Raw genomic sequence first — 17,878 nt, forward strand, 5'->3', positions numbered from 1 at the left:
GGGGGGGGTTATTTCTGCCTTGGTCTCTTCTCCGGACGGGGTTTTTCGGGACATCTTCGCTGTCTTCCTGTTGTCGTTTCGTCGCCAGTCTGAGTCTCTGAGTCCCGCATGTCTGTTTATAGGAGAATTGATGAAAAAACAGATGAGTGACCTCTACTGGTGAAACGCTGGAACAACCATTGCATGAACGGCCATCAATCACGTAAATAATATCATCAGAATCATATGTTTTATTACACATAAAATGACAATATTGCAACATCAACACAATACATAAAATTTAATCTATTAAATATGAAATATCTCACCATTTCGTTCTTTGCCCTCCGCTGCGTCAACTCGTTGGTTGGCCTCTGCCAAGGCTTCTTTGAGTTGGCTGATGGTGTTTTTTTGTTTTTTTAATAGTTCAGCCCTTCTTTGTCTCTCGTCGACCTGTCTGGCAGCGAAACCCAGAAAAGTCTCGGCCAGCACGCAGCTTTGCGAAAATAGGTCCTCGCGGGACACACACTGGTCCTGGGACGAGTACTGTTAAAACAAACATATTATTAACAGTCATTGATAGTAACGCATGGTAACATGCAACACAATGTTTCATATGACAAAATGAAGTGTACATGGAGATCCACATGTACAATATCAAATGTTATTGTTAATATTATTAAACCGTAAAACTATAGAAACAATAAAATATAGTCTAGCTTCAGAATAATAATGATATTGAAAAGTAAAATCACAGAAATACTTACACACATCAGCCGGCATTTGGTTCTCAGAGCTTGCACCTGAGGGTTTGTGGCTCTGGGCGATTTCGCCGGGGAAGAAAAGTTTGCCATTCTAGAAACAAAAAGAGATGCATAATATGTGACGATGTCCACATTTACTTAAACATGAATTGCATTCATGGTCAAAATATGGGGAAAAATAGGAAAGCGCTTACCTTTCAGCTGCGTTCACGGTGATAGACAGAGGTAGGAAAAAAATGATCGAATGACCTCTTTTATACGTGATTCTACGACGATGTGATGGGCGTGGAATTCTTGGACACTGGACAGTTGTCATGTATTATTGGATGCTCCACATGTGGGCATGGCACAGCGGCAAACTGTTGTATTTGATTCTGGCGTTGTTTGAAGGTTCAAACGATGCATTCATGGCCCTTTGATCATCTGTTGGAATCTCAGAATGAAACACCTGTACAGGCCGTCCGTTGCAGCAAAGACACCCGACAGTGTATAAATGGACATTTTGTCATACTGTCGAGACAGTTACATCGATATTACTGCTGCGAAGTAAGTACTTGATTATTTTCCTTTCTAATTAATTTATGTTTCAAATGAAGTGCATTTTACACGAATGCACGTAATGTTTGAGCAAATGTGGGTATATAACATGTGATGTATTTCTTTATAGAATGGCACATTTCTCGTCTCCTGCAAGGTTTATCAGCATAGATGACCCCGAGGTGGACTCCATCAGGAGCCAGTGCCAGGTGTTGAGTGTAAGTATTTGTAATTGCAATCGTAAATGTTTGTATTGTATTGACTGTTAACATGATAAAAATAAGAAACAATGTTATTTATATTGCATAACAAGATCGTGGTATTATATAAGAGCCAAATACGATGTCACTTGAATGAAGTGAGCATGTACCATTTTTGCATATGTGTATAAATTGTAGTAATGTATGAATCTTACAAAAATGTTGTTACTAAAACCAATTGCAAACAGTGTACTGTTACACAGTTAAGTATCATGCTCATTTGTTAATGTCTTCAGGTAAAGGTTGTAATAAGCTATTTAAAACACTGTCGTTAATGATAGCGTCTAGTATTGCAAATAATCTAATTTTTATTGTATTTGTGCAGTATTCATGCAGAGATCGCAGTGTGCCCAGGGTTGAATTAAATCAACAATGTGTGGAGGTGAGCCGTGACATTATGGCCTATGTGACCAGGGAGATGGAGCAGAAGGAACGGGAGGAACTCGTGAGCAGGAGACAAAGGGCTGAAATTGCCAAATATAAATTTGGTCTCCAACAAGCTCTGCTAAGAGCTGAGGTGCCTGAGGCAACGTGTCTTTTTGTTGAAGATGGTGAGAAAGTTCATGCATAAATTTATTGTTTTCAATTTCTGATCTATTAATGTGGATTTGTGTGTATCACTAAAACTTGTGATGTTTTCAATATACAGAAAAAAGAGAATGTGGCACCCAAACCGGAGAAGAGGAGACAAGTGCCTCCCCCTAGATGTAAAGTGTGTATTTGTGTACATTTTTTCATCGGTGTTTGTAAATTTGTTGGAAGTTATCGAAATAAATTATATATTAGACAATTTCTCTTGTTTTTTTTGCTCATCAACTACTACACAAACCTGCACACATAATATTCCACCTTTTAAAGGGAGACACTGGTGCCCACGTAATTCTGTAGAAATGGAAGTAAACACACACACACACATATATATATACAGTGTAATGGTGTTCCAAAACTACAATTTCAGCAAGTAGAAAATGAGATTATTGTTGAACAAAACAAATATGCAATATTTACTTGATGTCTTTAATGTCATAATGGACTATCAAATATAGAAAATATATAAAAATGAGTATCTAAAATGTATTTTCTCTTTAATCTACTTCAGTACTTCCTGTCAATATATGAAACAAGAGTGAATGCAGAGTTTCAGCACACCTGAAGATACACAGGTGCGTAGGAAGCAGGTGTAGCCAACAAAGTGTTCAAAAAGAGGTTCCTGCACACTGTGTTGCTCTCATTCATTAGTTTATTTAGGTAACGTTTCAGTCCGTTTGACCTTCATCAGAAATATTAGCTAGACCTAATATGTCTGATGAAGGTAGACCTAATATGCTAGACTTAATATGTCTGATGAAGGTAGCCCTAGTATGCTAGACTTAATATGTCTGATGAAGGTAGACCTAATATGCTAGACTTAATATGTCTGATGAAGATCCAACGGACCGAAACGTTACCTAACTAAAGTAATGAATGAGAGCCACACAGTGTGTGGGAACCTCTTGTTGTATATAATATATGAAACAAACCATGAAAAATTTTTTGACAAAAATATAAAATATAATATATCTACTAACAGAGTCTGAGAAATCTCTATTTGAAATATATAACCTCAGGGTACATCAACATGAGCATATGAGTATATGGCTGAAATGGATGCAGCATGTGGCTCAAATGCACAAAGAAGGACATTTTGATGACATTCTGACACTTATGGAAACATCAACACATGAACTTCTACACTTAGGGGGCTGTATGTAAGATTGTGGCTATTGTGGCTGTTGCTGTGCCTGCTCATCACATCTGTGCTTGAATTGTTGCTCTGACATCGCTTTTCCTTGCTGGAAACAAGGACATCAGTTTTGGTGTCCTTTCACCTCCCTTCTGGCACCTTCCTCTCCTGAAAGAGAGATATGAAAGAAGAGACAAAAAGAACCAGTGACAACAAAAAGTGAAGTGCATACTTAAGTATAACTGTGAAACATACAGTAGTTGTTTACAGTCCATAATGTGTTTAACACAAAAGATCCAAATACTCACCTGTGAGACATTAAACAAGGTAGGCCACCTGTGCTTCATGTCACTGATGCTCATTTGTATGTCGTATGTTCCTCTATGTGCAAAAATTCTCCACATCAAGTCCTTAATGACTGGGCTGTCTCTCTTCTTTAATTGGTGATTAGTTGGTTTTGGTTCAGCTCCTGGAGGATAGCGAGGAAGAATACCACTTCACCACTGTTCCATGTTTTAAGGGAGCAAGGACATCTTAAATGAAGACAGGGTACTTACAGCCACATCCATAAATACTGTGCTTGACTTGGTAATGCTTGAGAAGCTCCCCTTTTGTATCCTCCAATGTGCAGCGCCTACATTGCCAGGCCACGGGCCGCCACCTTAAAAAGGAGCATAAACAGTGTTAGGATGGTTTGTTTTTGAAAGGTTTTCATAAATCCAGATCCAGTAGTACTTTCTGGAACACCTCAAGACTGTATTAGAGGGGCGTTGGGTACCTCTTAAGATCCTTAAGAGTGCAGAGGATAGTGCTGCCCTCAATCACTATGCCGACATCAACTGACCCATCTTTCCGCAACAGGTAAATCGCCATCACTTCATCTGCCATCTGCTCTTGAATGCTGGTTGATCCATCCCCAGCATCCTGCAGACATTGTAAAGGCAGCTGTTAAATGCTCACGTTAAACGTGCATCTCACAAGACAAGTAGCACCTCCTGTCTTCTAATGTCCACAGCTGCTTTACACCATACAAAAAACAGCTCCATCTTGGTGTGCAGTAAAGATAAATTAACTGTAAATATAAATGTACTGCTGCTGTGCACTTCGAGATTACATTTGGCCAAACCTTGAAAATCATGAAAAGTACAGTCGTATACCAACCTCAAAGTCCTTGAAAAGGGCACTGGCATGTTCAGCAAGATAGTCAATAAGGAATCGGATGACAACGTCCCTTGTCTGCTCACGTTGGATTCCATCTGCCGGACAGAAACATTGAAGCAGTGCTTTGATTCACAGGAAAAACTTAAGTCTCAAACATTTCAATAGAATTTGCATGAGAGGGAAGTTTGTAAGTAGTGATGTCAGCAAAAAAACTAAAACCTAAAAATTTGCCAGGCGCATGAATATAAGTGGATATTGTGGTGCGGTGTGCAAAGGATGTGAGAGATTGAGGCACAGAAAATTAAGGAAGAAAAACCAAAAACTGTTTAAAAGGGGCTGTATGTAAGATTGTGGCTATTGTGGCTGTTGCTGGAGTGAAATAAAAAACAATCTGTATTGCAACTAGCAGCAGGAACGAAGCGGTAGCATCTGTTGTCACAGTGATATCTGGTTCAGGCTTCTGTGGCTTAAGCGGGTAGGATGGACGACTATTTTGCTTCTTACTTTCAGTCACAGTAACTAAAAGCAGAGGTCATGTCACTCAGGTGCTGTGCTGGTTATTGTTTCACTTTCACCGCCCTGACATTGTGTCTGTGTGCTGTGCACCTACAGAAGGCTTGTTGTCACATCTTTATTTCAAATGAATATGTTTTCTTAGTCTCTGATGACAGACATATTGTGCGATATTTTATTTACTTGATGTGCATTTTGTACATACGTACAGCTCCTTTGAGAAAGAATGGAGGAAAGGATGAGTAATAAATAGGAGGGAGAGTCAGAAAAGATAAATGTCAGCTGTATGATGTGAACAGAGAATGGAGAGAAATGTGAATGAGACAGGTGGAATGATGACTATTGCAGGTAAGGTACAAATTTAATAGGTGGAGGATGGTTTTAATACCTGAAGTAGAATGTTCGTCTGTGCCTGAATTGTTGCTCTGACATCGCTTTTCCTTGCTGGAAACAAGGACATCAGTTTTGGTGTCCTTTCACCTCCCTTCTGGCACCTTCCTCTCCTGAAAGAGAGATATGAAAGAAGAGACAAAAGAACCAGTGACAACAAAAAGTGAAGTGCATACTTAAGTATAACTGTGAAACATACAGTAGTTGTTTACAGTCCTTAATGTGTTTAACACAAAAGATCCAAATACTCACCTGTGAGACATTAAACAAGGTAGGCCACCTGTGCTTCATGTCACTGATGCTCATTTGTATGTCGTATGTTCCTTTATGTGCAAAAGATTCTGCACATAAAGTCCTTAATGACTGGGCTGTCTCTCTTCTTTAATTGGTGATTAGTTGGTTTTGGTTCAGCTCCTGGAGGATAGCGAGGAAGAATACCACTTCACCACTGTTCCATGTTTTAAGGGAGCAAGGACATCTTAAATGAAGACAGGGTACTTACAGCCACATCCATAAATACTGTGCTTGACTTGATAATGCTTGAGAAGCTCCCCTTTTGAAGTATCCTCCAATGTGCAGCGCCTACATTGCCAGGCCACGGGCCGCCACCTTAAAAAGGAGCAGAAACAGTGTCAGGATGGTTTGTTTTTAAAAGTGCTGTCCAATTTCATGTACATCGTTTTTGGATTGCGTTTAAATCCACAGTTCTAAAGAAAGAATTATAATGCACATTCATTCATGCATTCATTTTCGATTGCTCATCCTCACAAGGGTCGCGAGGGGTGCTGGAGCCTATCCCAGCTGTCTTCGAGCGTGATGCAGGGTACACCCTGGACTGGTGGCCAGCCAATCCCAGGGCACATATAGACAAACAACCATTACCACCCACATTCATACCTATGGACAATTTGAAGTGGCCAATTAACTTAGCATGTTTTTGGAATGTGGGAGGAAACCGTAGTACCCGGAGAAAACCCACGCATGCACGGGGAGAACATGCAAACTCCACACAGAGATGGCCGAGTGTAGAATTGAACTGGCATCTTTTAGCTGTGAGGTCTGCACGCTAATCACTCGCCTGCCAAAAATGCACATTGACATTAATTATATCTCCAAATATAATTACAGGAAAACATGCAGTAATTCATAATTCGAATTAATATTTCGTATATAAAACCATGAATAAATAATTTTAATGAATACTGTTGCCCATCTCTGTGTGGAGTTTGCATGTTCTCCCCGTGCATGCGTGGGTTTTCTCCGGGTACTCCGGTTTCCTCCCACATTCCAAAAACATGCAAATTTAATTCCAAGTAGACTCCAGCACCCCCCGCGACCTTCGTGGGGGTGAGCGGTAGAAAACGAATGTTGAATACTCTTGTACTATAATTGTAATGAGCTCCGGAAGTACCTCGGCTGTTCCCACAAGAGCTTCCCATCGGAGCATATCGACATCACGTCATGTTACAAAAAAAATGTAAAACTAAGCAAAACACGGCGTACACACATAAAGAGAGCGCGGTTAAAAGCTTAACTTTTTCGGTTCGATGGTCCGTTACCTGTTAAAGTATGTTCGCCCAACGAACCATGTTAGCTGAGCAATTTGGTGGCTAGCAAACATAGCTAAAGTTAGCTTATGCACAACAGAATAGCGGTGACATTAAAAAACAACACCCAGCGTATTTGAAGGAAGACGGGGTCGCTATTAGTTTAAAAATTGCAAGTGCTGTACTTACCGATGTATTGTCCGATGTATTGTCGTCCATATATGTTGTGTTGCCGGAAACTGTACCATAGACCTCTCATAACTCCACCCCTTTGGCCGCGAAGGGGGCACGTCATGACGGTCTACGTCACCAAGCTTAAGCGCTGGACTTAAGCATTTATTTATGTAAGCGATTAAATGATTTTCAGAGGTTTTACTAAGTTAGTAAACTTTATTATTGTTATATTTAATAAGGCTCTGGGTCATTTTCTGAGTGTAGTGTTTTGTACATCATTCTAATCGGTCAGATCCGTTCGACAACCATTTGTTTACGTTTTATTCTGAAGCAGTGCGTTGCGGTGTGTGGAATGCATTGGAACATTTTGCTCTTTATGGAAAAGTGGTTGGCTCTTAAAAGAGCCGTTGTGGTGAATCTACTGCAGATTTGCAGCGATTTCTCGGCGGAAGTTGAGATATAGCGTCTCATTTCCCCTCTCGTTGAGATGGCAACCGTCGGCAAGCAAGTCGTGGACAGAGACGTTCGAGTGCGGGATGCGCTTCATGCCGCGTTGTCGTAGGAAGCCGCCAAGGACTCGGTTAATCCTTTTCCTCGCATTGTCCAGTCCACGTCCTGTGGGTGCCGTCTGGTAACGCCAGTTCCAACGAGGCAAGATATCCGAAAACATCACCACTGTGCCGGGTAGCAAGTGGATGATGTAGTCGAGATCCGCCATCATTTTAAGGAGAAGCCGGCGGCAATTTTGGCCACCGAAGCCAAAACTATTGCCGCCAAGGTGGATGAGCAGCAACTGTGGAGGTGTCGCTCCCGTTTGCAGCTTCTGGTGTATAAAAGGCACCAGATGCTCCCACCTCCTGCCGCCTTGTCCATGCCAGGTGACTTGGCAAGGGAGGCCGAAATTCGGATCTCGGCGGTGCAGCCTGACGTGTCTTTCCAGCCGGGTCACAATGGAGCTGCCGATGAGCCACAACGTTGTCCTCTGAGTCCCGTTCATCGTTATGCCGATAGTCGCACTTGCAGCTTATTTATACAGTGAGCACGCAATGCCATTGGTTAGTTTTCCCTCCGTTCGTCCACGTAAACATTGTTTGGTTTAATGCGCCCAATTTCAAATTACATTCATTCCGCCAATAGCTGATCGATTGACAGGTGAGTGAGGCACGATTGGTCAATTTAAAAAATATTGACCCGCCCAACTTTCACATTACATTCAATCAGACGATCGCTGATAGGTTGTTTGTTTGGTGACTTACGATTGGTCATTTATCCAAAGGCGGAGCCTGACAGGTTGGTTTTGTGAGCTACGATTGGTCAGTTCTTCCACGGTGTGGTGCATGGTGCTATAAATGCTGCTTCGCGTGCCCGCTCCCCCCCCTTTCTGCTCGAGCGAACAGAAAACTTTTCGAGAGAACGCTTTTTGCATTGCCTCAGACAAAGACAAAGACAAAGGACCTACATTCGACGGAAACTGCAGTTTGCCGTTGTGTTGGACTTCATCTGCTGACATAGAGGTGAGTTTTTTTAAATAGACTTAGTAAACTGAAATATATTCATTTGTAAGAATGAGCGCCATTGCAGGATTGCACGTCCGGTTGGAGCTTAACTCCATTTTGTTTTTTCTTCGGCTTTTTCTCCACATGTGTATAATTTTATGTGTTTTTATCTTGTCGTTGGTGTCGCCGCAAGGTAACTGCATGTTTGGGATACACTAACGGTCGGAACTTAACTCAATATAGCTCAAGTTATATTCGGTGGTGCTGCACGTAGGCCGCTTGTTCAGGATACACGAACGGTCGGAGCTTAACGCTGTATAGCGAAAATTATATTCGTTGTTGCCGCACCTTAAACGAGCCGTTAGCGGGCAAATTGGCGGCACTGATGACAAAGGCCCCGAAATGGCGGCGTCGTAAATGGCGTCGTTGATGCCACAGGCCCCAAAATGGCGGTCGCCCCCCCCCCCCCGCGCCATCTTATCGCAGCAGGCGGGGAGAAAATAAATTCTCACGGATGTTAAAAGTATGGGAGTATTTTACACCTAAAGGTAACGATTTTGTGACCTGTGCTAAATGGAGATAGGGTACCATAAAAGCACCATTAAGCACCTGGGATTTGCTTGTGGAGAAGCCACCGCACCGTAGGTTTTCAACTTGTTTAGCTTTCTCTGTTTCCAATGATTTTAACCCCGTCATTCATCTAAACCACTACCGCATTGCGGAGAAGACGTCCACCTTACGTTTTCTTCATTTTTCTTGTTTCCAATGATTAATCCCGTCATTCAGCCAAAGGGCCACACCCAAGTGTGCATGTGCCCACTCAAACGCACACAATATGAGGGGGGTGGGGGAAGATAGTGCTCTTGCAGTAAAACACACAGCTGGTGTTTATTTATTTATGTTGTTTTCTGCATAATAGTTGTATTTATTGACAAAGTTTGATTTATCATTTTATCTCTGTGTGGAGTTTGCATTTATTCTGTGCGTGTGTTTCACCGTGTACTCCCTCCCCCACTGGCGACTCCAAATTGTCCATAGGCATTAATGTGACTGTCAATGGTTGTCTCTGTGACCCATGCTTGGCTGGTGAGCAGGGTGTAGTCCACCTCTTGCCAGAATACAGTGGGGGTAGGCTCCAGCATTCCCACGACCCTTGTGAGGATAAGCAGCACAGAAAATAAATGGATTTATTCATTCATTTTCTACCGCTGCTGCAGGAGTCTATCCCAGTTGTATTCAGGCGAGAGGCGGGTACATCCTGGTTGTCAACCAATCACAGGGCACATAGAGACAACCATTTATACTCACTTTCATTTGACCCCCACCCCACACACACACTCCATATTGTCTGTGGCCATGAATGTGACTGTGAATGGTTGTCTATGTGCCCTGTGTTTTGCTGGTGACCGGGATGTAGTCCACCTCTCGCCTGAATATAGCTGGGGTAGGCTCCAGCATGCCGGCGACCCGTGAGGATAGGCAGTACGTAAAATGTATGGCTATGTTCATTCATTTTCTACTGCTGCTGCTGGAGTCTATCCCAGTTGTATTCGGGCGAGAGGGGTACATCCTGGTTGCCAGCCAATCACAGGGCACATATAGACATAGACATACGTATAGACCATTCACACCCACTTTCTTGCCTATGGACAATATGGCATCGCCAATGGGGGGCACGGAGAAAACCCACGCACACACGGGGTAACCAGAGAGCATGGAAAAGAGCATTTAGAAGCTTAAGTACATGGCGTGTGAACTGACATTGATTTCATTGTTTTCTTTTGAGATGCCACGAAAGAAGGGTTTCCGTATGCGACGCACACCCAGGGCTGCCCAAGCTGTTGACTGTGCAGTTGCAACAAAAGGTAGGGAAGAAGTATCTTCACTGTCACCAGTGGAGGTACCAACAGGTGGGTTACAAAAGGTGGTCAAAGGGTCATTTCATCAAGGCAATACAAGGTTTAAGTATGCAGGAACACAGTGTATGGCGATTGCCTTTTGTGCCACTGCTTTACACAGTATTAAAAATGTCTTGTTGTGGGATACTGCTGATCTTGACATGGCTGTTGTTGAAGGTGATCAGTTGTATGCTACTCTAAGGGAACGTCACTTAATAAGTCACCCATCCCACTTTTTGTGTGCCACAGAATTGCCCAAACAGGAGGTGATTGCTGGACACAAATTTGAGTTTTGTGTGAAGGATGATTATGCTTTAGGTGATGTCAATGTAGTTTCCAGCTATTATATTGAAAACGGGATTCATGTCACTTTGCATGATGCTTTGCACACAATGTTTGGCAAGTACAGCACATGCATTCTTACAGTTTGTCAAAGTAGTTGTGCCATCATTTGTGATGCTGGTCAGTATTGTCTGGTGGATTCGCACTCGCGTAGCTGTAATGGCATGGTGTGCAGTGATGGAACCAGTGTTGTTCTGTGTTTTGGTGGTCTTGATGCCCTTGCTAATCACATTAGCAATTTGGCTGCAGGGTTTGGTGGAGCAGAGAAACTTTTTGAAATAGCTGGTGTTGTTGTGACTGTTGTGGCTGACAGGAAACGTCACTTGGAGATGATGACTGGTGATGATGGCAAAAAGTTTAAAATGGCTGACATTTCTAGTACATGTGCATCTGATGTTGAGGTCATCAGTGTTGTTACCACACAGCATGCCTTTTGTCCAATGCTTCAAAATGACTCCAAAGATGTGTGCCAACTTCTGAATATAGATTGTGAAGTCAAAACTGTGCCTGTCAATTTGCGTGTTGGACCCTTGGGAGCTCCCTGTAAAAAGGAGAGCATTGTTGCTGACGGCAACTGTTTTTTCCGTGCCATATCACAAGCGGTGAGTGGCACACAGAAAAATCACAGGAGAATTAGACTCCATGTGGTTAAACATATGGAAAAGCACTGTGGAGATTATGAGAAGCTTCTCAGGAGTGAGTACAGTTGTTTGACAGAGTATATTAGTGTTTCCAAAATGAAATATGTCAATAGCTGGGCAACTGAGGTGGAAATTCAGGCTGCAGCGGATAGTTTAGGAATAAATATCTTTACTTTTTACGGTGGTCGTTGGTTGAGATATAGTTCAAGGTCAGAATCCAGTCGTGGGATTTATTTGGACAACTCGAGTGGTAATCACTACGAGTGTGTGACATGTGTCAATGAGGGTCAGTTAGGAAGTTGCTTTGGCATTTGTCAGAATGGTACATCTCAGGTCAGTCAGTATGGTACCAGGTCACATCGGCATCAAGTAATTTGCGCTGATAGTGAAGTAGCAGTTGGTTTGAATGATGTTGTTGAAACAGGCAAAGAAAAACATCAGTCCATGGTTCCACGTGTAAGCCCGTCCAAATATCTAAAAAGGAAAAGGGCCCTGGACAACAGATGTAAATATGTCGCTGACATGAGCATAAGGGAGACAAAGAAGGTAATGACTATGAAGAATTACAGAGAACAAGCAGTCTTTAGGCAGAGAAAGAAGACGAGGAGTGTTGAAAAGTATAGAAATGATGTCATTCATAAAAATAGAGTTAAAACATCTAGCATCTATAAGTATAGGAATGACAGCTTGCATCGGGACAGGGTCAAGATGTGTAGTGTGAGTAAGTATAGACGTGACAGCTTGCATCGGGACAGGGTCAAGATGTGTAGTGTGAGTAAGTATAGAAGTGACAGCTTGCATCGGGACAGGGTCAAGTTGTGTAGTGTGAGTAAGTATAGAAGTGACAGCTTGCATCGGGACAGGGTCAAGATGTATAGTGCGAGTAAGTATAGAAGTGACAGCTTGCATCGGGCCAGGGTCGTTATGCAGGGCGTCAAAAAATATAAAATGGATACAAGGCACCGGGCCAGTGTCAAACTAGCCAGTATGAAGAAATATCACAGTAATTTAGAACGCAAAATGCGTGTCATTGCAGATGTGAAGGCACGAAGGCATGCTGCAAAGTTGCGAGAGGAAGAATTTGATGTTGTTGTTGAGAATTTTTTAGAGAAAGTGAAGAATGGGCCCCAATTTGTCTGCTGTGTGTGCCATAGGTTGATGTTTAAACATCAGGTCCTGCAGTGTCACAGAGAGCATTACAGCAAAAGTGCAAGTGCTTCTCTTGTGAACACGTGCATTAATGAGGATTATTTGCACAAATGTAGTGCAGAGTGCACGGTGCCTTGTTTGTTGTTGGAGTCTGGTAGAGGGCAGCTGTGGGTTTGCTACACTTGCCATTTCAAGATTAGCAAAGGGGAATTCCCACCTGAATGTGTGGCAAATAATTTGGGGGTGGACCCGATTCCTCCTGAGCTGGCTTGCTTAAACAGCTTAGAGCAACACTTAATTGCACTAAATATCCCCTTCATGAAAATGCTAGCTTTGCCTAAAGGGGGGCAAAATGGTGTCCATGGGCCTGTGACTTGTGTTCCGGCCAATGTTGTAGAAACTACAAATTTGTTGCCACGGTCCAATATGGAAGGCTCTATGCTCCGTGTCAAACTCAAAAGGAAGCTGACTTACAAAGGACACTACGAGTACCATTTTGTTGACAGCATGCACATTCGTGAAGCCTTGAGGTATCTGAAAGAGTCTAATGTGCATTATGAAGATATAGAGTACAACGAGGAGTGGGTCAATGACTTTTGTAGGGAACCTGATGCCTCTCAGGTGGAGGACAGTGTTCCTGCAGTAGATGTCACACCGCCTCTAGATGCAGAAGATGAGCTTCTCCATGATAGACAGCAACACTGCATGTTTCAGGACACATGTTTAATGCCAGTTGACATTGGTCAGGAAGCGCTAGATCAGTATTACGACAATATATTGAATGTGGCTCCGGCAGAAGGCAATAATCCTGTGAGGTTGCTTTCTGACCATTCGAATGAAGCTAGGTGTTTCCCAGTGTTGTTTCCACGCGGCCGTTTCACGTTTCATGACACTCGACAATATAGGCTGACGGCGTCGCGATATTTCAATAATCGTATCATGCATGCTGATAAGCGGTTTGGGCAGAATGTGGAATACATATTCTATGCTCAGTACTTGTGTGAACTTGTGCAGGTGGTGTCGAGCATTTCCATTGCTTTACGCAAAGGAATTGCTGGTTTGGTGGCAAAAATGGCCAAGGATTTGTTGACCAACGATGAGTCGTTAAAGACATTGTTGGAATGTGATCAGGGCTATCGTTTTCTGAAGCCCATCAGAGGCACTCCAGCCTTTTGGCAGAGTACGCAGCGCGATATTTTGGCTTGTGTGCGTCAGCTTGGTGTTCCCACGTGGTTTTGCTCTTTTTCGTCTGCTGATTTACGGTGGCAAAACTTGGTAGACTGTGTTTTGAGGCAAGAGGGTAGAACGCAAACGGCTGCAGAGTTGGAGTGGGCTGACAGGTGTGATTTGTTGAGACGGAATCCTGTGACTGCTGCACGGATGTTTGATTTCCGGTGGCATGTCTTTCTCAGAGAGGTGATAATGTCTTCGAGCCAACCGATTGGCAAAGTTGTAGACTATTTTTACCGGGTGGAATTTCAGCAGCGTGGTTCCCCGCATGTACATTGTTTGTTCTGGGTCGAGAATGCCCCACGTATTGAAGTGAACTCAGATGAAGAAGTCACAAAGTTTATTGATAGATATGTTACTTGTGAATTGCAGCCACAGGATGAAGGATTGACAGAGACAGTGTCTTCCGTACAGTAGCATTCTAAGAGACACTCTAAAACATGCAAAAAGAAAAACACAGTGTGTCGTTTCGGTTTTCCCAAACCTGTGTCAGGACGAACATTTATTAGCCATCAGTTTGACGGACAGGGACAAAAAACATGCACTTGTCAGGTTAGCCAATCAACCGGTGTTAAAACATGCACATGTCCAAAAGCATCCCAAAATGCCGTAAACATGAAAGCAGAAGAGGCGTCGGAAATCATAAAATCCATTAAAACAGCCCTGGCTGACGAGAACCACGCATATCAAAGCGTGGAACATTTGTTCCATAGTCTCGGTATAACACAAAATACTTTTGAGGCCGCACATCGCCGCGTGGGTCGTCGTACGGAAGTCATAATGAAGCGTCAAATCAATGAGGTTTGGATCAATCCATACAGCAAACCTCTGCTTAAATGCTGGAATGCTAATATGGACATCCAGTATGTCGTTGATGCGTATGCGTGCGTGGTTTATATAATCTCGTATATTTCCAAAGCTGAGAGGGAGATTGGATTGCTGCTGAGTAATGCCCAGAAAGAAGCATCCAAACAGGCAAACGTCAGTGCCAAAGAGGCCTTAAAAAGTCTTGGCAGTGTGTACCTGCACAATAGAGACGTGTGTGCACAAGAGGCCGTTTACCGGGTGACAAATATGCATCTTAAGGAATGCTCGCGCAAAGTAGTTTTTGTTCCAACAGGGGACAATGTGGTCAAAATGAGTTTGCCTGTGAGTGTTTTGCGTCAAAAAGCTTCATCGGCCGAATTAACAACGGAAGACATGTGGATGACCAGCATTGTCGACCGTTATAAAAACAGACCAAACGACGACACGTTTAATGACATGTGCTTGGCACAATTTGCTTCGGAATACCGCATCATTAGCAAAAACGAAAGGTCGGCATCCAAAATAGAACTTAAAAACAACTACGGACATGTGACAAAACGTACACGGACTAAACCTGCCGTAGTACGCTCTGCGCGCTTTTCAGAAACCAAAAACCCTGAGTTGTATTATCGTAGCCTTTTGCAGTTGTATCTGCCATACCGGGTGGATTTGCAGTTAAGACCTGCCAACTGCCCAACATTTGAAGAATTTTATGACAATGGTGCGGTCCGATTAAATGATGGGTCGATGCATTCTGTTCGATCCATAGTGGAAACAAATAAACAACATTTCGACAGCGGCGGGGATGAACTGGACAGCATCCAAAGATCTATTGATCACAGCGGTGTTGCTGAGGATGCGTGGTGTCTGCTGTGTCCAGAGCAAGAATTGGAAAGGCTACAATGCGAAGAAGAACGCCGGAAAAAACAACAGTTGGTCGAAGAAGAGGCAGAAGTAATACCTGACTTGGCAAATGAAAATAGAACCGCTCTAAACTTACAAAAGCAAAAGTCAATGAGTCGAAATGATGGCTTGGCATTAATCCGCTCCCTAAATAATACTCAAATGGACATTTTTTACAAAATTAGACAGTGGTGCCTTGATAAAGTAGGTGGGAGAAAACCCGAGCCTTTACACTTATTCATCACAGGTGGTGCCGGGACAGGAAAAAGCCACCTAATTAAAGCCATCCAATATGAGGCTACCAGGTTGTTGTCAACAATGTGTCGGCAACCGGACAATATTTCTGTCTGTCTAGCTGCACCAACAGGGATTGCTGCTTACAATTTGAATGCCACAACAATACACAGCACATTGAGCATCGGCAAGGATACCCGTTTGCCTTACACACCACTGGGTGAGGAAACGGTGAATTCCTTGCGTGCCAAGTTTGCGGACCTCCAAATTTTGATTATTGATGAAATATCGATGGTTGATCACAAGTTGTTGACGTACATTCATGGTAGACTCCGACAAATTAAGCAAACCGGTGACTATGCTGCATTTGGCAACGTCAGCATCATCGCCGTCGGGGATTTTTACCAGTTACCGCCAGTCAAAGGAAAGCCTCTTTATGTCGAAGACGCCACTTTCAACTTGTGGACAAATCTTTTCAGTGTTGTCGAACTGACAACGATAGTCCGGCAAAAAGATAATCAGTTTGCAGCATTGCTAAATAGACTCCGCAAACATCCAAAAGGTGCGGCGTTGTTGGAAACAGACATAGAACTTTTGAAACAGCGCGAAACGGGTGAGGTCAGCTCCGCGTTACATGTGTTTCCAACCAATCAACAAGTAAACGAATACAATCTAAAACAGCTTTTCAGGATCTGTCCGGAGTACACAACAATAAAAGCTGAGGATTTCAGCCAAAACAAAAAATCCGGTAAATTAGAAAGAAAAGTAGGGCACCACAGCAAGGTTTACAACACGTGTTTAGAGGAAACTCTGCACATCGCTAAAGATGCACGTGTAATGCTTTGCAAAAACATCGATATTGACGACGGCTTAGTTAACGGGGTTAGTGGCACTGTCTCTGATGTTCTTTTCCAAAAGGATGACACATTTCCGAGTAAGATCTATATAAAGTTTGATGATGCCAAAGTAGGTCAACAAAGGCGCGCACAAACTGCTGAGTCTGTCACGCTAAAAGACAGTACATTTATTCTGCCAGAGGAAGAAAAAGTAACTAAAAGCGGTGGCATGCGTCGCCAGTTCCCTCTGAAGCTCGCTTGGGCTTGCACGGTACATAAAGTCCAGGGTGTTACCGTGAGCAATGCAGTTGTGTCTCTAGACAGGGTGTTTTCCGCAGGGCAGGCGTATGTTGCATTGAGTCGGGTCACAGCTTTAGACGGTTTGATTATTGAAAAGTTTAATGCCGAAAAGATTTACTGTAATGATGCCATTAAGAATGCTGTAGGTAGGATGCCAGCATTTTTGACAGAAAGTGAACCAACACAAACAGATGTACAACCACCACATTTCACAATTTATTTGATGAATGTCCAAAATTTGACAAAACATGCGTCAGATTTGGCAGCATGTACACAGCACCTGCAGCCTAACTGCATCGCTGTGACAGAAACGTGGCTGCCAACGGCATGTACACCCAGCAGTGTAACCATTCCTGGGTATCATTTCCATAGCCAACCACGATGTTTGTCTTACTCCAGCAGTAACCCTGTTTTGGTAGAATTACAAGGGCAACAGCATGGCGGAGTTGGCATGTACATTGCAGACCACCTGCACTGTATTGTTGTCTCCGCCCCAAACTTCAACTTGGAAGTTTTACTGGTGAACTGCTCCTCACCCAGTGTGTTAATAGCAGTTGTGTATCGACCACCCTCCTATCCAATGGCGTTGTTTCAAGGTCACCTTGGCACGCTGCTGGATTGGTTGCACCAGAAGTACGCCAGCATTGTCGTACTGGGAGATTTTAATGAAAATTTGTTAAAATCTTCCACTATCAGCACATTCATGGCTAGGAAAGGGTTCTGTCAGTCAGTCAAACATCCTACCACAGAAAAGGGTACACTAATTGACCATGTATAGGTCAAAACATCACACTTTGATGTAGAATCGGTTGTGATGCCCACTTATTTCAGTGATCATGAAGGGATTTTGTGCTCTTTTAAACACTAAATTTAAAACGCACACACATACACATTCCACTTCAGCATTCTTCTGGCAGTCTTATGGTGTAAGTGTAGTGTATAGTGTAAAATAGGTTTAGGTTCAACCAGTGGACAATTTACAATCCACGAGTTT

The 17,878-nt window shown here is 43.0% G+C and overlaps 1 protein-coding gene and 1 long non-coding RNA gene across 2 annotated transcripts; both read left to right on the top strand.

The window, feature by feature from the left end:
* Positions 1–1,202: 1,202 nt before the first annotated feature.
* Positions 1,203–1,929, top strand: LOC131119138 (uncharacterized). Its single transcript, XR_009126271.1, has 3 exons — positions 1,203–1,289; positions 1,411–1,498; positions 1,866–1,929. It is a non-coding gene; the product is annotated as an uncharacterized LOC131119138 (long non-coding RNA).
* A 6,211-nt stretch (positions 1,930–8,140) lies between these two features.
* Positions 8,141–16,875, top strand: LOC131119951 (uncharacterized). Its single transcript, XM_058064852.1, has 2 exons — positions 8,141–8,562; positions 10,331–16,875. The coding sequence occupies exons 1-2, from the start codon at positions 8,398–8,400 to the stop codon at positions 14,219–14,221; spliced, it is 4,056 nt and encodes a 1,351-aa protein (XP_057920835.1). The 5' UTR covers positions 8,141–8,397; the 3' UTR covers positions 14,222–16,875.
* Positions 16,876–17,878: the final 1,003 nt, after the last annotated feature.

This window comes from Doryrhamphus excisus, chromosome 2, assembly GCF_030265055.1.
Source record: "Doryrhamphus excisus isolate RoL2022-K1 chromosome 2, RoL_Dexc_1.0, whole genome shotgun sequence".
NCBI lineage: Eukaryota > Metazoa > Chordata > Actinopteri > Syngnathiformes > Syngnathidae > Doryrhamphus > Doryrhamphus excisus.